Source organism: Gouania willdenowi, chromosome 21 (genome assembly GCF_900634775.1).
Source record: "Gouania willdenowi chromosome 21, fGouWil2.1, whole genome shotgun sequence".
Lineage (NCBI taxonomy): Eukaryota > Metazoa > Chordata > Actinopteri > Blenniiformes > Gobiesocidae > Gouania > Gouania willdenowi.
This window is the reverse complement of record NC_041064.1, coordinates 21,629,101-21,656,513: the sequence shown is the minus strand read 5'-3', so window position 1 is coordinate 21,656,513 and position 27,413 is coordinate 21,629,101. Positions and strand designations below refer to the sequence as shown.

General features: G+C 36.8%; 1 protein-coding gene across 3 annotated transcripts in view; it reads right to left on the bottom strand.

The window, feature by feature from the left end:
• enox1 (ecto-NOX disulfide-thiol exchanger 1) overlaps positions 1-27,413 on the bottom strand; it is a 111,607-nt gene continuing 84,194 nt past the window's right edge. For 2 of the 3 annotated variants that reach the window (XM_028435352.1, XM_028435353.1), the window contains 9 exons: positions 25,479-25,691; positions 18,667-18,773; positions 14,934-15,051; positions 13,715-13,929; positions 10,344-10,451; positions 9,623-9,679; positions 7,345-7,447; positions 2,603-2,688; positions 881-1,012 (listed from right to left, as the gene is read on the bottom strand). In XM_028435352.1, the coding sequence (XP_028291153.1) occupies positions 881-1,012; positions 2,603-2,688; positions 7,345-7,447; positions 9,623-9,679; positions 10,344-10,451; positions 13,715-13,929; positions 14,934-15,051; positions 18,667-18,773; positions 25,479-25,691 (1,139 nt within the window). Of the gene's footprint in view, positions 1,013-2,602; positions 2,689-7,344; positions 7,448-9,622; positions 9,680-10,343; positions 10,452-13,714; positions 13,930-14,933; positions 15,052-18,666; positions 18,774-25,478; positions 25,692-27,413 lie in introns of all 3 variants that reach the window. The other variant, XM_028435354.1, reaches the window with a different exon arrangement.

Sequence of the window (27,413 nt, the reverse complement as noted above, 5' to 3'; positions counted from 1 at the left end):
TGAATTTTTAAAGTTTGTATTTAAACACCAACTCTGAAACAGCCACAGATCACACATACGACGTCAGATGATGTAAAAAGCTTAAAATAGATCAAATAAACAATTTAACCAGAAAATCAACATTCCTATATTTTGATAATTAAGTTAAACCAAGACAGAGCTTTTGTTAGTTTAAACATCTAGTTAGTGGGTTCAATATCTTCTGATCCAACACCATCAAAAAACATCAGATATTTGTGAAAGAACCAGTGATGTAATAGGTTTACCTCTAAGCTGGGTACTGTAACAGTTCTATGGCCTCTGCAGGTCTCTGTAAAACTTTAACTGGCAGATGGAACACAGAAAAGGACCAAACAAGGCTCGTTCTTCTTGACAGATTCAGAGTTAGTGTGCAAATGTTTCCACAGAGTCCTCTGTCATGTCACAGGTACAACAGCAGAAACCTCGCATTGAACTGGTTTGTATATAATTCCACTTCATCAAAGAGTTAGACTGGATTAAACCTCTAAATAATAAACTTTGGTATAATGGTTTCACTCTCGCAGTGGAAACAACTAGAAACCAAGGAGCAGATTCAGTTCATTTCTCGATGAAGGAGCCTCATTGCTGCTGATGCACTGTTTACTGCCTTTATGGTCCACAGTCAACTTTAACAAAGTCACTTTTAGAAGAGTAAGCGAAAAAAGATGTTTTGTTGAACCTCTCATCGTGCAGTTGTGTGAGTCTGAAAACCCATCTCTGTCTCCAGTGTTCGATTAAGTAAACAATTGAAGTTTCTTTTAGATTGTCGCACACACACACACACACACACACATTAAAGGTCAAAGTTAGGGGTTCTGTGTGTGGGTTCACACCAATGTGTGCGTGTGCGGTCCCTCCGTCACGCAGAACTGAGGCTTTCAAATCCACAAAACTTCCATCGTTTCTCCAGATTTGCACCGACGCCGCTGAGCTCCTGCTTGAACATGTTGGGCAGACGAACCATGAGGCGTTCCAGCTCCCCCGCAGACACCTGAGACAGTGGGAAACACATAACGGTGTTACATAACTGCAAAACTGCCTTCATCAAAATATTTTCTCTTTTATTTCTCTCCTTCAAGGACTTTTTCTCTCTGATATATTAAAGTCTTTTCTCAGAACTGCAGCCTCGGTATCTGAGTAAATCTGTGTGCTTTTCTACTGATAGGAAATCCGAGAAAACCTCTTTGTGCTCATTACGAGGTTCCTAAAGCTTCAGTCAAATTAAATTCAAGACTTTTTAAGACTTTTTAATGCCATTTGAAATTAAATTTAAGACCAACTTCACAGTACACACAATTGAGGGACTACATCAATTACATAGGGTTAGGATACATTTTTTTTCTAGTGCAGATGTGCCCACAAAGTAAACACACAAAAATACAAAATGACAGTAAAATACACAAAAAAAAGAATACAAAAAAAAATACTCCAAAAACACACAAGATGATCACAAAAATAGCAATTACAAAAATCTATAAAACAACAAGAAAATGGTTGAATTTACATTTCCCCATGTTGCTGAAAGTTGCTACAAGCATGACGCTCATCTGCATGGAGTCACGCTGCAACCACGTCACTGTTTTGTAGTTGGTTTCGCTGCCATGATTGTGCAATGTTACAGTAAATTATAAAAATTTTTTTTAAAACAAATGTTATTTATTTTGAAATATGAGACTAATTACAATAATAAAATCATACTTATGTGATTATTTATTATTAGACTATTTTTAGACTTTGTAAGGATCCGCGGGAACCCTGTCATTACCTTCACCAAGAAGGTTATATTTTCATGGTTGTCTGTAAGTCGTGAATGGATTTTGACAACATTTTAAGATTCCATTAAAATTTGGAGAGAATCCAATCATTATACAGATTATGGGCTAGTTAGAAAAAAAAAAAAAAATCCCTACCTTACATAATTTGCGAAATTTCAAAAGCTTCTATTTTGGTTTGTAATTGACCTTTTTGAAATTTCATTAGGTTTTGTCAGGTTGGTTCCTCAGTTATCCCACCAAATTTCATCTGGATCAGATATGAATTGTGTGTTTTATTGTAAATTTAAAAAAAATAGAGGTGTCCATACATTTGAACCTACTGTACTGTTATTAATGGGAATAAAAATGTCTCCCAAGCCTTTAGAGTGTAAATGATCATGGTACCATGATCAGGATTATTGATCCAGATAACTGCTAATATCTGACAAAGAGACTTGGTGCTCTTGTTTAGGATAAAATACATCAATTAGCCTATTTGCTTATCGTCATACAGAGAAGTGTTCTCAAGGTGAAAACATAATGTAAATGTAAATGTACATACTTTAGTACAGATGTGTTAAGCTCCTAGCCAATCATCTATAAAGTAAAGAAAGATACCATATAGATCCATTCCATCTATGAATAAAAGCTTAGAGTGTCAGTAATCTTCAATTCATTAATTCATTTTACTGATCTATGTTGAAAACAGCATAAAATGTGCTTCATATTTTCAGGTACAGCTTTGCATAATGTATATATAATGTAACAGCTATAATGCATATAATTTATGTGTTCAAGAAAAAAAAAAAGAAGTGAGTGAACTCTACCTTTGAGTCCATCCTCTGTATGTATGACCACAGATACTCCAGGTTGGCCCCAAATGGATGGACATGTAGGAAGGTCGATATGATGCCTGCAGAGAAGACAGCAGGTCATCAAACTCTCGTTTCAGCAAAAATACAACCTGACAAATGAAAGCAAAGAGCAATAAAAGCCTTTGAATTGAAGAGATGTAGAAACAGCATCGAAGAAAAACAGAAATGTTGGACAGACACTGGGAAAATGGTGTCCAAGCAAAAAAAAAGGGCAAAATAACTATTGAATATCTGATTTAGTTACATAATTTAATGAAACTGCACAGGGTTTAACAAAGTGCAAAGGGATCAAAATTGAGCTGAGTGAGTTAGTTTGTATTATTTGTATAGTGAACTATATCTTTGCATTAATATGATTTTTTTTCCCCCTGTATTATAGAAAAATACACCAAGAGGATGTTGTAAAACATGCAGTTGTTTCCAAATTAGATTTAATTTTATTTTATTTACTGCACTGAATTATAAAACTGTAACTCAACAGCAGACATTTAAAAAAAAAAAAAAAAAAAAAAACAAATCAACAGGCCAGGATTAAAAGTTTATTTATATTTTGAAATTATATGTTTATTTTATTTTCAGGAAATTTACTTCGAAATTTTATATTGTTCTCCTGACATGTTTTTCGACTGCGAACTGTCAGTCTTCCTCAGGGGTATCTACTGATTGCTTTGATGTATCCAGAAACATGTCAGGAAATCAAAGTAAATTTCAAAATAAATTTCCTGAAAAAAGTGAATAAATGAAACATTAACATAATATTTAAAAAAAAAAAGAAGACAAAATGAACTTGCTGGATCTATTCTTCATATTTTATTTGTTTTTTTTAAAAACATTGTCTATCAAACAATTTGAATGAATAAAACATAGGTATACATTTAATTAGTGGACAAAAGGAATCGTGCGTCATTTGCACACAAAGTTAAAGAACAAAAACAACAAAAGATGAATTTTCCACAAAAACAAATAATATTTACACTTTTAATTTAAATCCTTATAAATTCATGTGCTATATTGTTATCGTAATCTACATTATAAAAAAAAGTTCGTCGTCAGAATTTATTTTGTGTAACACATTTTTACTGTCAATGTCCGTAAACTGACTCAATGAACCCCTGGGGTTGGATCGAACCCAGGTTAAGTAGTAGCAGGTTGTAGAGGGAGGGGCCACGGAGAAGTTGAGCCCCCCATAGAGTGAAGCTTCAGGCTCCAGCAGAGCAGCCAATCAGCATCCTCGTGAAGTGCTGAACAATAAACCAATGGAAGGGTGGCTCCATTAAAAATGCTGGCTGGAGCAGAAAGCAGCTTCTTCGTTGATTACTTCTGAGAGGTCTTGCAAAGGGAGGCAACCATGCAGACGAAAGGGAGGAAGAGGAGGAAGAGGAGGAGTGTGGAGGCTGGCTGGGTGAGTGGGTGAGGGAATAGAGCGGAGTCCCCTCAGGGTTTCAGTACAGCCAATATTTATTTCCTTGATTTATGTGGCGGAGCGCTGGCAATTACAGACGGGCCTCATTCAATTCCTTCCAGCAGACCTGCTCACAGGGAACAGTGCGTCTGTAAGAGTGCACAGTGCACACTAGTCTACAGCCTCCTCTGCTGAGGAGAGGGAACCATAAAGTCAACATCACACTACTATTATACACCTGCCTAGGTTTTGGGCTTTTTTTTTGTTTAACAAACTCGGCTATGCTCAGTTAGGTCTAATAAAAGTTTGATTTAGTTATATTTTATCTACTTTGATTACTGGTACATTTAAGTGTTTGTATTCATGGATGCATGTGTTAGAAAGACAATTTATGCGCAGGAGGTGCAAGATGGGATAAGGCCTCAGTTGCAGATTTATTTATCTGTAAAAGGGGACAATACACGATCATTTCTACTGCCAAACAACAAAGCCACATAAAACACACAATACATTAAAACAAAGCAGTAAAAATATCAACAGAATGAGATTTAGGCATCCAAGCATACATGCATTGATGCCATTACAGATGGAAATCACATATTCTGACCAGAATGGTGAAATAAAAGTTAAAGTGCAAAAGTTCTTTAACTAGAAAAAGTGTTTAAATAAACGGCACAATGCCAAATTTATGCTTTTGCACATTTCTCTGTTAAAAATATTGTTTAAAAAGATCAGAGGAACTATTTGTTTGCTGGCTGATGAGCCACTAAAGTATAATGCTGCTTTAGTGGCTATAAGAAATCTTACTGCAACACTTGAAGATGGACTACAGGTCAGAGCTGTGTCAGCTGGTCAGCGCCGTTTCTTGGCCGACACTCGTCATCAATGCTCTGGAAAGAGTGGTCGAAGTTGGTCTAATATAAACCCCAGAAAGTCATCTGAGAAGAAATGTATGAGGAGGAGAAGAGTGCACAGCTGCAGCTGCAGGTGCAGGCTTTTTATTTTGTCATTATACCTCACACACATCACACTGCTTTTTCATTACGTGGCTATTCATTTAGACTATAATCATATCACAATTAATTTTGATCAAATATCTTTGTCACCAAAACTGTAAAGTTGAGAATAAAACATCTGGTCTTTTCATTGGATTTTGTTTCCCCTGCATCTGCCTGTGGGACGTGCTAAATGCATGTTCATGCACAAGAACAGGCACTGCAAACAGTTCCAGGTTCACTCAATTCAATTGCACATGTTGTATGAATGTATTTAATAACAATATTAAATTAATATTATAGTAAATAATATTAATAGTATTTGCATTTCCCCACCAAACATTTGATTGGGCCATATTGCATACTTTATTTACCACAGATAAACACACTAAATTGATTGTGCAGGGTTAGAAGATGCATAGTGATGTTTGCACGTAGTAATGTTTGCACGTAGTGAAGTTTGCACGTAGTAACGTTTGCACGTAGTGAAGTTTGCACGTAGTGAAGTTTGCACGTAGTAACGTTTGCACGTAGTAACATTTGCATGTAGTGACATTTGCATGTGTTTACAGGCACAGAGCTTTAGTAGCTACGTCTCATTCTAAAGTACAAAATGGCCAACATAAAAAAATACTTTTTGTTTTTTAAAAACTGGCTTAAAGACTAACTGTGATTAGAGTGGGTTATTTTCTTTCACATTTTCACACATTTGTGTTTAAATTTGCTAAATAAACAAATTCTTCTTAAATTTGGGGCTTTTAATAATACATTTTTCCACTACTGAAAAACTCTAAAAACTGTGCCTGTTTACTCCTTCATTTCTTGATTGTCTTGGCACAGCTAAGTGAGATAAATGAGCTCCTGTTTCTCCTGCTCCTCTCTGCAGTGAACTTATCAGCACAAATAGCGATTGCCCTCTTGCTTTTCCTAGCGCTGCTGCCGCTACAGCACAGCCTTTGTGACACGAGGATTTACGGGTGAGAAAAGCACGAGAAGCACAACCTCAAATGTTAGCGACGTAGCAAAATAGTCGACCAAATGATTGGACAGTCACAACACCTTTATGTCTCCCTGTGTAGCAGAAAGCTACTGCAGACACCTTCTACAATTTGTATTAATTGCTCCCATCTTTTGCACAAGTTTAAGCTTCTTTATACTTGAGTGTAGGTTAAATCATTCATTTATTTCTAATGCACTCTTTTCTTTGCCTGTTCCAGGTTACACAGACACACAGACAAATGCACACATGGTTGATTTAGTCTGATTTTATACTGTCATGGGGGAAACTGGAGTAGGCTTCCTGGATAAAACAAGATAAAAAGCAATCTGCTAATGATAGAACATGCAAATTCCACAAAAAATTGTCCAAGGTTTGCACCAGTAGTGTCAACTTAAAGCTGCTAGTGATGATAACTAACATAAATAGAGACAGTGTAGAGACAGTGTGTGAATTTACTCACAAACAAAATGTCAAATGCTGAAATTTCCACTCGCAAGTTTGTTTTTAACTCCATCACAAACAAGCAGTTTGTTGACAAATGTTCATGTGACGAACTTTGGAAAAGTTTTGCACATTACATTGTGGAATAAGGAATCCTGTAAAAGAATGCCAAGACAAAAAGCCGGAAAGTCTCTTTAAAAAGTGTTCTTGCCATTATTTCTTCTGTTTCTTCAGCGGACAAGTAAAGCAGTGATTATCTTGTTCTGGTTTGTTTATATGGTTGTTTCCCATGATATGAAGTCACTCTGCGAGACATAAAATTTCATCCATATTTGGGTGTTTTCGTGGAAAGCCACAATTTCAACAGCCGCCATTGTTTTGGCACCACTTTCAATCCATGAAAACAGCAGAAATGGGACTGTGGCAGTGTTCTTGGGGGCACACTGGCATCAGTAGTGGATGAGAAAAAAGGTTTGGATGAAATACACGTAGAGTTTAAAAGATGTTAGGGATTGTTCCCAGCAGCTTTAAAAACAGTCGCTTCATCATGTGAGGCAGAAATGTTAACTCCTAAACCACTGTGTGTACAGAAAGTGCTGCGTTTCTGCAGATATTATTAAAACTAGTGGAGTTATTTTTGCAATTCAGTCGCTAAATTCAACCGATTTTATTTTTTTCATTTCTGTTTTAACCTATAATAATACACCAACACAAACCCGAGCCCAATGGCTGCAAGCCCAAACTTTGAAACAACAGAAGAATATTAGTTGAATATAATCTTTCTTTACAGATTTCTTTCCAGTTTTGTTATGTATATAAGTTTTCTCTGTGTTGCAATAAAAAATAGGTCATTTACCAAGTAGCAGAGCCTCTTTCTCTGAGGCCACGCCTCCTCTCATGTTGAGCTTATTCTTCTTCTGTCTACTGTGATACAGCAAAGGAACACAACCATTGATCCCCTGTGAAAACAAACAATGCACACATTAAACAAGAAAAGCTAGATTTCTACATTCTGTAGCTCAAAAATCAGTTTAAAATAGTCTAAATGTTTTACTGATGACTGGATCTCTGTGTTTTTGTGTAGAGATGTTATTTTTGAATCTTGCATTATGGATGTACACACCACGCATGCTGGACATACAAACACTCAGTTAGTGTATGTGCACCGAAAGATATCAGAACATTCTCATTATTTAATAAAAAAGGCATCATAACATTGCACTCAAGCTAACTCTGTGCAGCACATTTATCCATGATGAACTTCTGACTGCAGATGTTTTCCAGTTCAGCAGCTTTGAGGCTAAAAGTTCACCTCATGATATATATGTCTCATACGTAGCAATGTGTGTGAACAGGCTCTCTGAGAGTCCACAGACTTGTGGGACCAGAATAAGTTGCCTGAACTCTCTCCACCCTCTCCATCCATCACTAAGCTTTACTCACGTCAGCTGACACAGTTTTCAACTTTGGAGTTAAAGGTTTGAACGCTCTCGTATACATAGTAGATTCCTGGAGTGTTTTTTTTTTTTTAATTTTATGTAACTGCAAATGTGCCGAGCATCTGCGTCTTCCTCCTAGAGCCCTGAAGAGTTTGGGCGCTGTGCGGTAAATGAGAGGTCAGGTGACGCGAGAAAGATGCGCAAATGGATGCTGAGGAGGTGAATCCAATGCTGGCCTCTGGCGAATGAATAAATGATGTTTAAAAATAATCGATACATTCTTGACAGATTGGAAAAGAGCAAAGTGCGTGCACAGATTTGAATGATGTTGGGCTGTAACGGATTCGGGCTTAGAAAAAAAAAAAACAGCTTAATTTCGGTTTGAAAAGATTCAGGTTGAATTCTGTCCTGAAAAGACTTTTTCATTTCGGGTACGATACCGATATTGCAGTTAGGGATGCACCGAAATAAAACAGATTGACCGAACCCGAAAACCAAAACACTGAAAGAAATGATTATGCAAACTATTAGTCCCATTGCATTTATGGCTCTGAATGTGTACTCACCACACTAAATTAAAAACACTGCAATTACATAAATCAATATTAATGCTTCAAAGAATGAATCAATTCAAAATATGAAAATATTTATTCAGCACTGACATCCCAACAATGCACAATATAAAAAAACCAAGAAGACAGTCATCAACATCCCCTTCTAGATTGGTTGTCATAACTCACAACCTTTTCCTAAATGTCCTAAATCTAAGAACTTAGATGTATACATAAGAAATTATTATCACATCAGAATATAATTTTTTTTTTATCTCAAATGGTTTGTAAGAAAAGCTTGCCCCGATTGAAGATACCTCAAAAAGAGTAAAAAATATGGCACAAGGGCAATAATTCCGGAAAATATTATTGAGCGTTTCTCATTTTTTAACTCCATCAAGGTATTGATACCCTGAAACCACAAACCAAATTTGGTTATCCTATCTTAAATGGTTTCCAAAAGAAGCAGTCCCCTTTGAAGATACCTCAAACAAAGTCCAAAAAATGCAACAAGGGCAATAACTCTGGAAAACATAATAGCAAGTTTCTCATTTTCGAACTCCACACAACAATTTTGGTTATCCCAGCTCAAACCTATATCCCCCTTCCACACTTTGTGGCGGGGAATAAAAATAAAATGCTTAACTTGTCGCCACTCATACATTAAATAATGTTGTACAGACATAACAGACTGAGCTGCTGGAAAAAGCCAAATTAAATGCGTTGTCTCATTAAAACACAAAGTGAATGTCACAGAGTGTGCATGAATCATACATACTTTTACTACTAATTTTGTAGTGTGTAATGATAGGAAAGGCTTGAATAAATTATATTACTCTAAAAGAGAGCAATAGTCAGCAACAGTATGTATGAGAAAAACTGACCCATTTATTATTAACCAATGGATTACAGATATTTTAACCTGCAACATAAGAATATTCTACAATTGACTGAAATACATATAAAATAAATTAGAAGACCGTGAAAAAATTACCTCAATAAATATAAAAACTAAATGCTTTTACCTGAGATGTTAGATGCAAAATTATATACGGGTAATCAGACACTTTTTTTTTCTTTCTTGCTGATATCGGACAGATAACTCAAGTATTCCAAACTTTTACCAGATTGAAACAGTTCTCACCTTGTCGTGTAGATCTCCATTGGTAACCTCTACAGCGTCCCCATTACTGCCAATCAGCTGCAGAGACGTACACAGATAATGAAATGAGCCATAATCCAACAAAAACAGCAGCCTGACTGAGAGACAGGTGACTAAATCCAGTTTTTGACACACATCTAACTCCCCTTCCCCACCAGTATGTGCTGGTCCATCTGGTTCTATTCAAACCACAGAGCCGTTGTCTGTGCAGGAGGATACATCCTGACAGGGCTGTTGTCAACATCAGCCTAACATCATCTCAGCCTCCTCTATCCTCCGTCACGTTGAACCATTCTGTGCGTTTGTGTATTTATGTGTGAGAGATTTAATCATACCTCTTTGATAAAAGTAACCAGAGGACCCGCCATAAAAAGAGTCTGACACTGACAACACCGCAGCACAATGACTCCTCTCAGGAATCTTGATATTTCAGTCATGTATTGTGTCCTTTTTAACTGCACACACTGTGCTGCTTTGTAATAATGAAATGAAAAAAGTGCAAAGATTGGCATGCACGGTTGCGCATCACATCAAAAAGCTATAACAGCAAACAACCAGCAGGTTTGGCAACTGTCCTATTCAAACCGCAGCACTATGAGAGCAAAAGCCTGATTAAAAATCTCTGCATGCAATATAAAGGGCAGGAGAATTTAAAACTGTGCTCTATTTCTCTTTTCTTTTATTTATTTAAGGAATAACACACCCTGTCCCTGAGCGTGTGCACGTCACCCTCGAGGTAGCAGTGCTCCTCCCTCGCCTGCTCCAGCTCAGCTTCTTTACTCGTCAGCTTCTCCTGAAGAACCAAGATTTGCTGGAGGAAAAAGAGAGACAGTTTAAGGCAATAGCCCTTCGATGCTACACAGATAGACACACCTTACAAGTCTCATTCATATCTGTCATTGTCGTAACAAAAAAGAGGAAGTGAGTCTGTTTTATGAATAATTTATAATCTGATGATCACTTTAAAATCTATTTGCATCAGTTTAACAGTGAGTATGTTATGTATATATATATTTAGGGGTGCACAAGTACATTGTCATGAATCTGACAATAGTATGACAAGATTCACAATTTACATGTCAAGATACAATCTGCCCTGATATTACCCGATACTAAACAATACGATGATATACATTGCGATACATCCCAATATCAATAATTAAAAGTTCCCCTTTAAAAATACAGAAAAGTCAGAAATACAATTTATTTCATTTTTTTTTTAAACTTGCAAGAACAAGTAAATGGTAACCAATATAATACAAGTGGTATGTTTATCAAACTTTTTTTTAAAAGTTTAACGTTTGCTTCTACAACAGATACTGATTCTGTTACGTTTTTAAAATCTTAAAAAAAAAAAAAGAACCACATACATCAATAAAAGTACCCAGTATGTTTTATGAAAATAAAGTGCAATCCACATCCAAGCTAAAATGCATTGATGAGTGAAGTAGTTTAACAAGGTCTGATGTGGTTCACTGACACCTCGTGACCGTGCGTTTATGTACTACACAATTAAATGTTTTTTTATTTATTTATTTTTTTTAATGAAAAAACATGAGTAAAAAAATCTGTTTGGACATTTTTTGGATCGATACGATAATCGCGCAATGAAATATTGCGATATGTCGCGATATCATTTTTTTCTTACACCCTTAAATGTAGGGTAGGTGATTTTCAAAAGCTAGCATGATTTTGAATGTAACCTCCCCAACGGCTCCGCCATTAAGCCCCTTGCCCCTCCCCTCTGTGCTATGTCTCACTCACAAGCACGCGCACAGCTGCTGCAGAAGAGGAGCTCAGCTCATCGCTTGTATTGTGTAGAAACTACGTTGTCTCATGTTTTCATTCAGCAGTAAGTAAACAATAAACTTTGTTTGTGACGCGCTTTCAGCATGAGCTTGTGCATGCGAGGGATCGAGAACAAGCAGGGAGACAGGGAGACGTGATTGGTTATATATATATATATATATATCACATGTAGGAAAACAATGAGCCATGTAGTAATACACTAAACTATATCACTACAGCCGTCATCCTATAAAAACAGACATGGAAACACCAAAGGCATGAAAAACGTGACAAAAAATTCCATTGTAGGGGGGTTTGGGGGGATCCTCCCCCAGATAATAACACAAAAATTAAGCAATCTTAAACACTACAATAAGGCAAAATACACTATTTTCTTCAAGTAAGAAAAAAACAAAAACATGTATTCATGCCATTCCGGTTGTGGTTGGTGAAAAACAATAAATAAATAAATGAAAATAAAAAAATAAGTATATATATATATATATATATATGAAGAATTGTGATGTTAAAATAAAAGAATTTGTAGAGTTATTTGCTTTGTTACTTAACACCACTGCTGCTGAGCTACTGGTTTTATAATTCTTTTAACAGTTTCCATCATGTGCCTTGTTTCTTTCCTCTTTTGGTCTGAACAAGCCTCTCAAGCTTTCTTTGTTGATCCATGAGCTTTTTACCAGCCACTCTTTCTTAGAAAATATTGGTTTTCAACTCCTGTGAGTAAACAAAATGAATAATAATAATAATTAAAAATAAAATAAAACCATAATTAAACAGAAATGTATGTCAAAATAAAAGTGTAACGTGTAAGCCCCAATTGAAAGGTAGCTATAGATTGTACTGACACGGATTATTCTTACTGCTCCTTTTTAATTATTTAGATGTATGAATGAGAGCAGCATTAATGTCACCCAATAATCCCTCAGGGATCAATGGTTTACTGAATCTGAGGAGGTTTACTAAGTTTTGATCAACGTAATTTAAAATAACCTAATTTAAATTATCCTGATGATATTATTCCAGAAGATTAGACAAATATAGACACAAGATGCATCAGTTATTTCACCACTCGGGGCCAGAATATTAGAATCTATCAAGATATTATGAACCTACGATGTTTCAGAATCTACAATCTCTGGAATCAGTCTCGTCCACAGCAACACATAACGTGTTCCCACAGATCTTCTGTAGCACTGATGAGATGTTGTTCATATTAGACATTCTGAGCATTCTGAAGCTGACGGAGACTGCTCAGCCCCTCCCTCCTTGTTTGTAGCTTCATAGACATAAAAGTTAAGCGGGAGCTGCTCAGTTCTGTATTTTAGAGTGCATGATGAGTTGGAATGAATGAACATGAGGATGGCGTTTCATTCACAATATGTCACTTTCAATGGATTCAATTGGTCAATTAAATGATTACTTAACATGAAATCCGGGGCCGGCTCTACGCACGGGCAAGAGGGGGCAGTGCCCCTTCAAATCAAAGATTATGATTCCTCACTCCATGCTCAGATTTCACGAGACGCATCTATTACAGTCTGTTCCTGCACGTGTATGAACAAGCAAGCCTGTCTGAAGAAGAATCCATCGCTTGTGAGCTAAAAGTTCTTTGTCTGACGTTATGAGTGCGAGGCTGGGACTTTAGCACATTCAAAACCGGATTAAAATTATGACGTTTAATTACATATTATGGACAAACTGAGCATCGTTTGGCATCAGCAGGAATTGTTAAGATAACTTTAAGGTTAGTGAATTTATCTTATTTTTTCATGATAAAGCCTCATCATTGAAATGTGTATCGTGAACATATCAATTGAAGACAGACACTCATTTAACGTGCAGAAAGAACAAAAAAAAAAAAAAACATCAGCTGACGAACAAGAAGCGACAGCAGCGTGACCAAACTTTACAGCGTTAAACATCAGTAACACATTTACAATCAGCTGGCGTGTGTGCATGTACGTGTGGTCTCTAAGGCCTTACTCCATAATGGCTGTCACTTTAAATAGGGAACGACAGGAAGTCGTATTAAAATAGACTAAATCTGCTGCTTTATGAAGTCGCTGGTGGAAAGATTCACAGCTTTAAGTCATCATCACAAACACTTTTTTTTTTCAAATGTGTTTGACTGTTCAAAGTGTTGGCGGTGATGAAATGAAGTGAGTTAGATTCATTTTTATAGAAATATAGACATGGCAGTGTTTTTCAGACGTCTGCATGCCCCGATGTGTTGGAACAAAAGCTCAGCTCACAGAGGAGAAAACCAACCTGTTGCATGTTGCGCATGCTCTGCTGCAGCAGCTGGATCTGAGTTTCTGAACTGTGAGTGTGCGTCTGTGTGAGGAGAATGTGATCGTCTTCAAGGCGGCCGACTCGACAGTGATCCATCCTGAGGAGCTCCACCTCGTTCCTGTAGGCTTCCAGCTGCCATCGCAGGGAGTCGTTCTCCTCCTTCAGAGAAGCCTGAGTCTGATCGTACACACCTGATAAGGGAGGGGGAGCAGATTTATTACATTTAACAATCAATATACCTGTCAATAAAGTACATTGGACATGATATAATACAGGGATGGGGAACTCTATTACAGTGGGGGTCACAAAAATGTGTTTTACCAGATCCGAGGGCCACATTATCAATTTTGTCTGTTAGTTTTTGTGTTTTTGTTGTAAATATGTGTATTTCTCTATTATTCTTGTTGTCGATTTGTGCATTTCTGTTGTTTCTTTTGTATTTTCCTGTCATTTTGTGCAATTTTGTTGCGTCTTTGGAGCTGTTCTGTAATGTGTTGTTTTTTGTTTCAGTGGTTGTTGTGTCTATCTTTGTTGTCATTTTGTGCTTTATGAGTCTTGTGTGTTTTTTTTGTGTGTTTTGGGAATTATGTCAGGTTTTTATATTCCTTCCAAATTCTTGAAATACAATTTTTGGAGATTTGTTTTGGGGGCCGCACAAAATAAGACTGAGGACCACATGTGGCCCTTGGATCGACCAGTTGCCCATGTATGATATAATAACATCTGCAAGCTCACATTCCAAACCCACCAACTAGGGATATTTCAATGTTTCAAAGGTCAAATCATCTATGCATACATGCATACAACTAATCAGGCCATGGGTGGTGTGCAAAAAATATAGCACTAACCAACCAGGCTAAGGGCAAGATGCAATTTCTTATTGAAAACAAAAATTAGCATGTTTGCACTTTAGCTGCAATGGTCACTTTATTTCTAATCTGTCCAAAGCTAAATGTTATTATATTTCAGTCTTTAAATTTATATTGTACAGTCCATGCTGTCAGATTTTGGTGTGGTCTGTGTTTTTTTTTTTTGTTTTTGTAAATGTAATTTCAACATTAGCCTCGGAAACTTGCCTGTAGCTACAATCTGGCACATTTACATATTTGTCTATTAATGTGCATTGTCACATATAAAAAAAATAATAATATGATAACAAATACAAGTTCCCACCCAATAAGTTCAGTTTTCATACCATTCTCCTCGAGTCGCATCTTCTTACATGGATTCTCCTCTGAATCGTCGTCAGACATCTCCATTTCCTCTTCCCGCCTGATGCCCATGATCTCCTCACTGTGGGCGTTTCTCAGCTCCTGAAAGGTGGATGACGTTGGACACACAGAGTGACAGCAGTGCTCAGCACCCACACATGTGCACATAGATCACTCCCTATGCCTGTGTGTTTTCTATATCACTTCACACACTACGGTTCAGAGCAGCAACCAGGCGACAGGGAGGAGTTACTTTCTACAGTGACGTATATGATGATTGGATTGCTCCGTGGGGTGCGTGATCTTCAGATTTCATGTTGTTATACGTGTGATAAAGGTCTAACAGAATCCTGGCATTAGTGACTGAAGGGTCCTCAATTAAAGTGTCTTTCAATACTTATATCTCACAAAAGTCAAAAAACAAGGCTGTTAGAGTCATAGTCTTTCTAATCGTGTTATTCTCTAGAAGCAATAGATGATTAAGGTTAAAGTTTAATATAAGATTTTATGGATAAAAATCATCATGTAGGCCTCAAAGACCAATGAATCAAACGTCAGCTTGACATTTCCACTTAAAAGTTTGTTTTAATCTTGACTGTAAACACTTTGTTCGTTGAAATTTTCTCTCATTGCATTGTGGGATGTGGAGTCCCATAAATGGACGCATAAAAGTTTTGACTTCATTCTTATCGTGATTTCTTGTGTTTCTTCGCCATTTTATTCCAGTTTGTTTGCGGTATTCCTTGTGATACCAGAATGAAGTAAAAACATCCCAATGCACCGTCTCCGCACCTCCACATCCCATGATGCAATGCGTGAAAATTCCAACAAACGTTTTGTTTACGGTGGAGATGAAAAACTTTTAAGTAGCGATTTGCAGTAAATGGTGAACATACAATATGATTTTATCTAATAAAAAAAATGATCGGGTGTAGCAGCTTTAAAGTAGTGAGAACTGTATTTATTAGACTAAATAATCTGTAGCTTCTTTACTTAAAGATATTATTAAACTGAAACAAAAACACCAGGAAGGTACAAGTAATTAATTTGTACAAATGAAATTATTCAATCTTTCAGTCTTTGCGGTAGCAAATATATGTACGGTGCCTTTTTGTTAAGTTGTCAATCAAGATATGGCAGTTTTCAAAACAATCAATCAATACAGGTTATTTTAATTATTCGTTGTATATCATTACGAACCCAGATGACGACAGACTGGACTGTCTGGCTTTAGTTGTTCAATAACTTTGCTAATCGTAACAAATGATAAATTATTTCAATCATTTGACATGATAGCTGTCACTGTCTTTGCACTGATTAGAAATAATTTCTCTGGAGCATAACTCTATCTGCACATGAGATCCTGATCACTTTCTGTGGACGATGTGGGTAAAAGTGCACTTACCACCAACACTAACCACTAACACCGGCCATCACAAACGGACCACCAGACTTTCTGTGTTCCACTCACTGAGCCTTACCTCCTCTAAACACTGTTTGTGATGGTATCTTTAACTTAAATAAAAAAATGACTTGTTAATCATGTTTGGAAATAAAAAATAAAAAAAACCTACAGTAGGTCAAAAACACAGCTTGGTAATGACAATTTTTGCATGAATTAATGCCTTTTTGACAGTGAGGAGTCATTAAGCCTTTGGGTTGTTAGCTTTACACAGCTATTATAGCTTTTCTTTAGATTGGATAGTTACAATTTTGACCATTTTTTGAAGATTTATAAATAGAACGCATATATTTAATTTACTGTCTATGTTTACATACAGGGATTACAGGGATTTTCATATCACGCCATCAAAATCAATAAGCCGAAGCTCGATTCTGAAACTCTGTTCAGATTTTTCACAGCCATGAGTCGCCTGACAGCAGAAAGATACTGATGAATAATCTATAAAGGCAGAAGATTCTTAGGTCACTCAAAACGCCTCTCACTTTCTTCTTCTTCTTATTGTTGTTGTTGACACTAGTTAAAATCTCTACTCCTCTGTTATTCGTGAACAGATTGGGCTGAAATTTGGCAGCTATAATCTAAGGATGAGTACGCATCAATGCTCAGAGCCCGATTTTTGATTTGGGGCTCATGGAGGCCCCAAGATCCAAAAAAACCCCAAACAGTCGATTTCTCATTTATTTGCGTGTCAAATGCTACGACGGTTGATGGTACCCAATTATTGGCACAAACCAATATATAAATGAAGCCCATTACCTTCTACGTGTCAACGGGGGCGCCAGGGGGCCCTCGGGGGTCCCTTTTTTCAAATGACTTCTCCTCCGTTAGTTTTCATTAGATCGGAATGCAGTTTGGTATGGTTACTCTATGAATGAATATGATGAGACTATCAAAACACTTTTTCTTTTTTAAATGGGGCCCACCCCCCATTTCCAGTAATTTCCAAATTTATGGGAACATAGTTATGCGATATATCGTTTCAAAGGTAATTCAACGTACATGACGAATATGCCTTGCACAATTCGATTAGGGCCCACCCCCCTTTTTTCCATTAAAGTTGTTTTCTCTTTTATGTGTACCAAATCATTGACACATACCAATATATGAATGGGGCTGTAATTTGACATGGATATTCTATGAGTGAATGTCAAGAGCCTCTGAGACCTTTTTTTACTCAGTGGAACCGAGTCATTTGACTGAATTCTCGGGAACGTGGTATGTGCTATGTTCCGCGGGCCCGGCCGTAGTTCATCCAAACTTATTTTGTCATTGACATATCCATATTCATCATTAAGAGCATGTGTTGCGAGTTTTAGCACCTGTTGTGCTTTTTGAGGCTGTCTGAAAGAGAGGGAGATACTGTTGTTTATAAATGATGTTTTCGCTTAATTGACAATAAACTTGCTATAGTTCATCTTCAGACTGTCCTACAAAAAACGATGCACACAAATTTTTGATTTATCAAAAATTTAGTTCACAGTGTTCAACTGTAAACGGTTTGGCAAACATATACTTGCTAAATGCATTTTCAATGTTCATTAAAAAAAAAGTCAACATGTTGGAGTCATGGGGGAAGATGTTTGGAAAATATCAGAATTTTATTATTATTATTATTGTTATTTTTTTTTTAAAGCTTTTTGATTTTTGCACTCATGTAAACAATTGGAGTCAATCCAAAAATGCCATTTTAAAAGTTCTTTTTCTACCACATTGAGCCAATAAACCAATGTAAAAAACAAATTACAATCTCCATGCTGTCTAGAAGCAATTTAAAATTGCCTGGCCCCAACTATTGCTGCACGGCAGCTATAGTTTCAATATCTAATTTAAATCTTCTTCATCTCCATTGGTAGTAGATTATGTTGTTTTCAATGAAATATTGAAGGAATTCTTTTAAGAAAAATGATTTGCATTAGCAGTTGCCCTGTTGGCAACTTTATTCATTCATCTTTGTTCACACTATATATGTTTGACTCTGACATTTAACCCTGAAAGTTTCCCAGTGCTTGGCTTGTTTGAAGGATCTTCATGTTTCTGGTTAGACTCTGAGTGATGGAGATCCAGATAAATAGAAGCAGCTGTCTGTCTCTGCCTGTCTGAGTTGTGTGTCTGTCCGTGAGGACATAACAGCAGCACATCCTACAGGGAGGGCTGTCAGCCTCATCCTGAGGACTCAGAAGTGACAGCAGAGAAGAGAACAAATGGCCGGGATTGGAGGAGAAGACAAAAAAAAAAAATGTATATATACCAACCTCACACTGCTTGCGCCAAATGTCAATGTTCTTGCGCTGAGCTTTTGAGAAATGGTCCCATGCCTTTTGTCTGGTGGCGGCGGTGAAAACGGCGGTGATCTGCTCGACTTAAGGGTGAACAGGAAGAAGAGGAGGAGGAGGAGGAGGAGGAGGGATCAAGACAAAACAAGCTTTTTATGTAGCGTTGTAGCACTGAGGGGAGGCTTGTACATCAGAGCAGAGACCGTGGACATCACTGACCAAAGGCCAATAAGGCCATGGCATTCTTTGACTTATCTTTAACATCACTGTCCTCACAGTCTTTGGGGTTCCTTTTAAAACCACAACCCTGTACACTCTGGACAGGAAGCCAGACGATCACATTCAAACACACATTCACCATACGCAGAGTTTGCGGAGTGCAGGGGGGGCATTTCCCCCCACAAGTGGTCAAAAGTTTTCAATACAGTTTTTCCAATTGTTAATATCATTTATCAATCAATCAATATTTATTTATTAAAAAAAAGTGCTTTTCATACAAAGTGTGTTTACATAGTTAAAAATACACCCACCCCGTACACCACACAGACACACACAAGTTAAAATAAGGACAACGGCCCATGGCTGGGTACAGAGGATCTAGGTAAGGAGACATCACAAGGAGACGTCTACACAAGGAGCAGGACACAGACCGTGGGCACAGGGCGCTGAGACAGATCCACAGTCCAGGAAAACAGCAAAAGCTATTCACCAACACTGAGGGCCATGAGACAGCACCACTGCAGCCACAGCCCATCACAGCCCCTAGTACAGAGGGCCCCCTCTGAAGAAACACTGGGATAGTAATAATAAAACAAAACAAAACTATAAAAACAACATAAAAGATAACAATCCTAAAACTATAAAAACAACAAAAAGTAACAATAAAAAATGAAAAATAATTTGTTAAAACCTCATTTGAAAAAGTGAGTCTTGAGCCTGTCCTTAAAAAAAAAAGAAAAAAGAAGCTTACTAGGGCTGTCACTTTGCGTTAATTTGCGATTAATTAATTACAGGACAAAATTAACGCCGTTAAACGCATTTTTTTAGTGCCCCAAACAGCGCAGAACCGTTCCCAGTGTCATGTACTGAGTTTGCATTGTACTGAGATTGTATATGCGCATTAGTGCACTACCAGAAAATGAATTTTTGCTAAAAAAAAATAATAGTTAATTTTTGTTTATTTTTGTTTTTGTGAACTGACATGTTTTATTTGTTTACTGGATTATGTAAAGGTCAGGGTTATAATCTCAGTGCGGAGGTAAACTCAGTACGTGATACCGGTATACCCATAATACTGATGCACAGTCTGCAGTGCAAGATGGGAGACTACCGAGCTGCTCAGCTTAGTTTGCGTTAATTTTGGCTTTTAAAATCCCCGAATGGAAAACACAAGCCTAGTTGTGTGCAAATTGTGCAAGAAAGAGTTTGCCTGATCACTGGAGCTTTGCAGCCTTCACTACTGTCTATGTTCACTACCACCTGAATGCAACAGCTAGCACGGACAGCAAGCGATGACATTCGGACAATGCTAACTTCTACATGCTGCACGCCATGACTGACAAATGAACAAATTCACTGGATAATTATTATTTTCTGAAGGAGAGAAAAACCAACAAGTTTGGTGACAGAAAAGTGATCTTACTGTTTATGATGTGCTAACTCATAGCATTACATATGACATTGTATTTCTCAACTTTTTACAAACCCAGTTCAATAACTAAATACCAACTGTTTTTATGCTATTATGTTTAAAGCCTAATATTCAAGCCCTGTGTAAAATTTCATTGTGTATACGCCTATGATGTATATAAAACTATATCTATTTCATTTGTATTTTCTATTATTTGGAGATTGACTAAAGTACACATCAATATGACACATAGCCCTCAGGACTAATCTCAAATACAGAGAAATGTAAATGTGTACGCCTGGATCTGTTTTAGTCTGTTAAAAACAAACAATAAATTACTTTATAAAGCCACTTTGTTATATATCAATGTTTTGATCTGCCACAAAAATGTAATTTATTTGAAAATACCTCAAGTTGAGGGAGAGAGCATGATTAATCTCTTGACACTAAAATTTACCTAAGTGCCAAAAAACACAGTGACTAGGAAATAAAAAACGGCGACATACAATTAAAAGGTTAACGAAATAAAACCAAGTAAAAAAGTTGTAAAGGACCAGCAGATCCATGACATTTGACACTACTGCTTCCCATAGCAGCTCAGAGCTTTGTTTATAACACGGAGGACACCGCCCGTGCTCCGGAGACTCATAAGTCTGTTGTTTGTAGTGATGCACTGAGAAAACAAGTGGCTGGAACAGAGAACGATCAGTGCGCTTGTCTGGATATAAAGCGGTGGATTGAGTGGTGCTGTTCCAACTACAACTACAACATTAAACAAATTATGTTACTAATCATTTTTGCATTATTGTTTATGTTACACATATTGTGATTGGTGCAAATCTCGAGACAGGCTATATATTTAATTCTATTTTTTCTATTTTGGATGTGATAAATGGAATCATGCTGTGAGAATGTCCGGTCATCTGATCGTGACCTCAAGCTGAAGCGAACTTGGGTTCTACAGCAGGACAATGATCCAGAACAAGGGTGGCCCAACCAGTTATTAGGTTTCGGGGGCAAACACTGTTTCACACAGGGCCGTGTAGCTTTGAATTTTTTTTCTTCCTCATTAATAAAACCCTTCATTTAAAAACTGCATTTTATGTTTACTTGTGTTATCTTTGACTGATGATTAAATGATCTGAAACATTTAGGTGTGGAAAACATGCAAAAAAAGTAAGAAATCAGGAAGGAGGCAAACATTCACACCACTGTATTGCTTGGAGTTCTAAACAGCTAATGCAAAAAAAGTGTAAAACATTTTGAGTTTGTAAATATTAAAGAGGTTTCATTGCCACACGTCAAGGCTAAGAGTGCCTCTGGTTTTTTGCTGTTGTTTGCAAACATGTTTTTTGCATGATTGACTTCATACACTTATTCCAGAGTTGAACTGAGATGGCTACAAGGGAGCTTGGAGCAAAGAGTGCAGATTTGCAGATACTGGGCCAATTAATTCCTGGCTCAGAAGTTTGTTTATTCAGCTGCACATGAGCTGGTAAAAAGATATAGAAGAGGATGAATTAGCAGAGCTGTAAAGAGTACTGATGTATCCTACAGAAGTACTGTTACTTAATTCAATTTGTACTCAAGTACAAGTAAGTCATACATACAATACTCTAGTACAAGTAAAAAGTAGTTCAATTAAATAGCACTCAGATTAAAAGTTACTATAGGTGCTTTCAACCCCCAAGTTTATTTTTGGTAATAAAGTAAAGTAACATCTCATGTATAAAGATAGAAATATTGCACAATTGGAACTTATAATTTGTTTTTCACAAAATCATCTGTATAAAATAAAAGGTTTGTCAAAATGTACAATTATTTTTTAAATAAAATAACACCAATGAATGATACATTTGTGCTTGTCTTAATCTTTAAAAAAAAATGCCCCAAAATAGTATCACATGTTTAATATCAATTCCTAAAAAATATTAATTTGAAGATGAATTGTAATTAAACATCTATCACATTTATATCTTATCAAATATACTAATTATCTGCAAACATGCAAACAAACCAATGTACACAAAACTGTGTGAAATTCGAACAGGCTCCTTATTTCTGCATATTTGTTTCTGAGTGCAAAGCATGCGGTTGTGGTGGAAATAAAACATTGTGGTATATTAAAGGTGAGTCATGTGATGAGCAGGTCTCTCTCCTGTAGTGGCCTGTACTTACATCACCTGCAGCCTCATTCCATTCAGGACTGACAAAGGCAGCATTAATGCAGTGTGGAAGGTGACTATTGACTGTCCTATTACATGTTTACAATGAACTGTAACCGTATGGAATTGTAGCTTAGCTTGAATAAATTAGATGTTTACAAGATTACAAGAAATGTCCACACGTCCATCATTTGTAAAAATGCTGCCTTTTAATTTTTTTGGCTCTTGCATTTTATTGACTTAACCATTACTCATTGGACCCACATCCAGACTTTCACTTAATATGTATTTTTACTGAGCTCTGGACTTTCTTTGGTTGGAAACAACACGTCTGTGACAGAAAACTGAAGCAATCCAATACTTACCCCCTCTGCACCTTCTGCACACGGCTTCCTCTACAATATGCTGAGTGGACCAAACGCTGCTATTGCTTTGACAGCTCTCAATAGGAGCTTCTAAAAACTGAAAGCCTTTTGCTCTCCAGGTGCAGTGCTGCGGCTGTTCAAAAATAGTGCATTTGTTAAAAAAAAATATTTAGCTCTGATGGGTCAGTGGAAAATCATGGATGAATAGGCTGATGGGACATGATTAGAAACCTTCTGGCTTACCATGAGAATGAGATCCAATTGACTTGTTGAGCACAGATGATGTGCAAACACTAAGACACTCCTGGATTCCAGTAAAACAAAACCCCTTCGGAGTTATAAAGTGCATATTAAATGAGATTTATGCAAACTGATATGGTTTGTATTTCTACAGGCTCCCTGCGTCCCCACACAAACTTTGCATCATTGAAACCATTTAGAGCAACTTTTATCACAGCAGGGGGCCTACAATAATGTGACATGTTGTCAGCTGTTGCGTTTTTGGAGTCGTTTTGGGTATTTCTTTGTCCTTTTGTATAATTTTCACTCATTTTGTGTATTTATGTAGTCATTTTGTTACATTTTCTCTCAGTGTGTATTTGATGTCGTTGTTGTTGCTTTGCGTGTTTTGAAAGTAATTTTGTGTATTTTTGTTTTCCTTTTTTATTGTTGTCTTTTTGTGTATTTTTTAGTTAATTTTATGCCATTTTGTGTAATTTTTTTGTTGTAACTTGTGTCATTTTGTGCGTCCTTTTTTGTGAGTCATGTTGTGCATTTACTTTGTGTTGGCACAGTTGCCCATGTCTGATTTAGAAGCTCCTGAGCTGGTTTATTTGCAAAGCTACAGAATAATGGTGCCTTCATCTAATACTAGGATACATTATCTTCCCCTTGGAAAAAAAAAACAATTTGGAAAATGATGCAACTTACTTTAAACCTTTAGAATGTCTTTCTTTCTTTCTTCTTCTTTTTTTTTTTTAGCTTTCTGTGTTAATATCCCTTTATTCAGGCAATTTCATTCCTGAGACATGAATCGGTTAGCTAAGAAGTATAATTGTTGCTTTTTAATTTCCCATTACAACTAATGAAGACTGACCCAGATATAATGTTTTTTCTATATCTAAAAATCACTCACTTGACCTTAAAATCTAAAAAATGTGTGGAATGGTTGACGAGTGGGTAGATCTGCCACTAGGTGTGTTTACCAGTGACACACATTAATAGCAGCAGTTGACTATCACCCACTGTGTTGGCATTTCCTGGAGCCGTCCTGTGGAGAGGTCGTCACGCCGCTGACTCTGAGGCGTCTGTGAGAATGACCTGATCACCGCTGAACAGTGAGCTGAAGATAATGGAGCTGATGGTGAGACAGATGGGGGAGTGTTGTCATGGAGACTAGGCCGTGATGCTCACAGAGTAAATGGCTGCGTGGAGGCAGCCCTTTAATAGGGATGTGGTGAAAACGGCCTGGTGGTCGATTCTTCTGTAATCTACAAGTGCACCAACGCCCTGTAGCAGCTGCAGCAGCTCACAGTAATCAGGAGAGCACTGATGGTGAAGGGAATTATAAAGGGATTATCCTGCTTAGTTAGTAATTAGTTTTTAACCATAAACATGTTTAGAGAAAATTCCCTGGAAAGTCCCACATTTTTTAGCACCAATAAAAGCCTCCCACAATGGTGTAGTTTGGAATTTAAGTGTCATTGCGGTAAAATAAATGCTGTAGTGTGTACTTTTAAATGATCTCATGTTTTTAGAGCAGAATTCATAATCTAACAATTTGTTCTTTAACTATAACTATCGAAATATAAATTATAAAAATAACAGATGACAGCTATTTTAAGAGTAACAAATACCAAAATGTCACTTGTTTTTGATGAAAACAAATGTATTTGGTATGAAGTTGTATTGTTTATTAATTGTCTTGACATTTTAGTCCAAGTATTTCTCAGTTTGGTATATTTTGTTGTAAAAATGTGAATGACTGCCTGCTATGGGTTGAAACGTAGCTATTACAGTCACATTTTGCTATTGGCTAAAAATGGTGGTTTGTGACATATTGGTGGCTTCTTATGTCACAAGCCACCACTGCTAGCTCCGCCCCTTCTTAAAAACTAGCACCTGTTGACTCTTGTAATCTGTGGCGAGTAGGTTGGATTGAGAGAATTGTAAATATAGAGCTATAATGAGTATTGAGTAGCTAGTTAGCATAGCATAGATTGTTCTTTGGAGATTTTGTATAAACTGTGTGTGTCTTAACTGCTCCAGAAGCCCCGCCCATAATCAAGGCGTTATATGGAAATTTCAAGCCTCAACGCATGTCAGTCAAAGGCTCAGGGTTTAGTTACTTTTAGAGATGTAACACAAAAAAGGTCATTTTATTTTGTGTTTAAAAAAGTATACAAATATTTTTAAAGCTATAATAGGTATAACCTTTACACATATTTAAGTTTATGTGTACATTAATTTGATTAGATTTCTACCATGACATTAGCGTTCAGTGTTACTATCCCTTTGATATAAAGATCAAAGAGTGCTGTCACACGTACCTGAACTGCACTGCTCAGTTTCCTGCAAAGATTCTCCACATGAAGGAATGTCTGTTGGTATAAAAATAAAAAGTGTCCTTACACTGTGTTAATATTGCCAGCAGGGCGTTTTTGAAGGCCTCTTTAGCTCGTTCCATCTCCTCCTCGTGCTGAGCTTTCTCACTCATCAGCCTGCGAACGTGGCTGTTGGCCGACTGGATCATAGAGTAAAAGTGATTGGCCGTTCGACGGTTGACTTCGCCACGGTCGATCCACGTGAACAGCACCGCAGTGGCATCACTGAACTTATTGTCTTCTGTAAAAAGAATGGGGAGGAAAAATGATGGGAAGAAATAATGTTAATATGCAATATCCATTTATACCAGTGTTTCTCAAATGGGGGTACGTCTACCCCTAGGGATACGCAATGGCACTACAGGGGGTACGAGAGAGAGCGAGAGAGAGAGAGCGAGAGAGAGAGAGAGAGAGAGAGAGAGAGAGAGAGAGAGAGAAAGAGAGAGAGAGAGAGGGAAATGACAATATGAAAAAAGTGGGGACTTATAATATTTATTTTTAGATAAAAATGATGATTAGAACAATAGTTCCCAATTTTTTTTTAGCTTTGTCCAACTAATTTTGCTCAGAATACTAAAAACAACTATGGAGCATAATATCATTTACACACATTTTAAATAATCTATGTAAATAAGTGATAGTATTAGTGCCTCCAGAATAGAATTATTTCTATAGTTTTTATCATTTCTGGTCAGTGTGGGACCAAGACTGACTCTTGTATTTTGTTGTTTGGTTTGTTCTTTTTATTATTCAGTATATTTTTCTTTTATTTTGTGTGTTTTTATTGTCATTTTGTGAATTGCTGGTAACAGTAAGATGATCATTTTTAACTAATATAAACATTATAAAACCTTGTATTTTTTTAATGTTTTCATTGGTTAATTTTCTACACTCTCTCTCAAGTACCCCATGTAGTGCCGTCGCGTACCGCTTGAGGTACACGTACCCCATTTGAAAAAACATTGGATTAGAAAATTAACTGAAAATGCAAAGCTCAGTCTTGGTCCCACACCAGGCAGGAGGTAAATGATAAAAACTAGAAAAATAAATCTATTCAGGAGCAGTGTTGGGAACGTTACTTTAAAAAAGTAATTAGTTATAGTTACTCACTACTTGTTCCAAAAAGTAACTGAGTTAGTAACTGAATTACTCTATAATAAAAGTAACTAATTAACAAGGAAAGTAACTATTTGTGTTACTGTTCTATATGTCAAAGAATTCAGATTCTTTAGATGCGTGTCATTGTGAGGTGCTTCATTAAATTCTAGTTACTCACAACGGATGTGGACAAAGTCTTCACTCCTGGATATAAAGTACACTTCACATGCACGTTCTTGCCTTTGACCACAATTAAATTAAAGTAGTATTTGTATCGCCACCTTAAAAATGACAACTTTTCATCGGAATGCTCCACGCTCGCCATCTCTGCTTCTTCATCAAATCTGTAGTGGTTGTGTGTGTGCTGCCCCATGTGTAAAAACACTGTCTCTGATTGGCTGCCATGAAACATGACACCGTCTTAGCCAATCATAATCGCTCACCTTGTTTTTAACCCACCTCCTCACTACAGTTGAGTAAGATGCCAGGGGATCTTTCGGATCACGGCGTAAAAAGTAATTAGTTAGATTACCCCGTTACTGAAAAACAAACTCCGTTACCTAACGCCGTTATTTTAAACGCCGTTATTCCAAACACTGTTCAGGCGGTGCTAAACACTGTTTCATTCCACTTATTTATAAAATTAGATGAATTAAAATGAGTGTGATCACTTATTCATTCCATCATTACGATCTATAGTTATTTTTCATAGTATTCTGAGCAAAATGTTGTAGTCAGACAAAAGAGTTACAAGGATTCAGAAATATGAGAAAGGGGTACCACTGATTTAAACCATAGTTGGGTTTGTTTTCGGTAGAAAATATATAGTTTTGGTGTCTAAGATTGCAAAAACTATCAATTATCT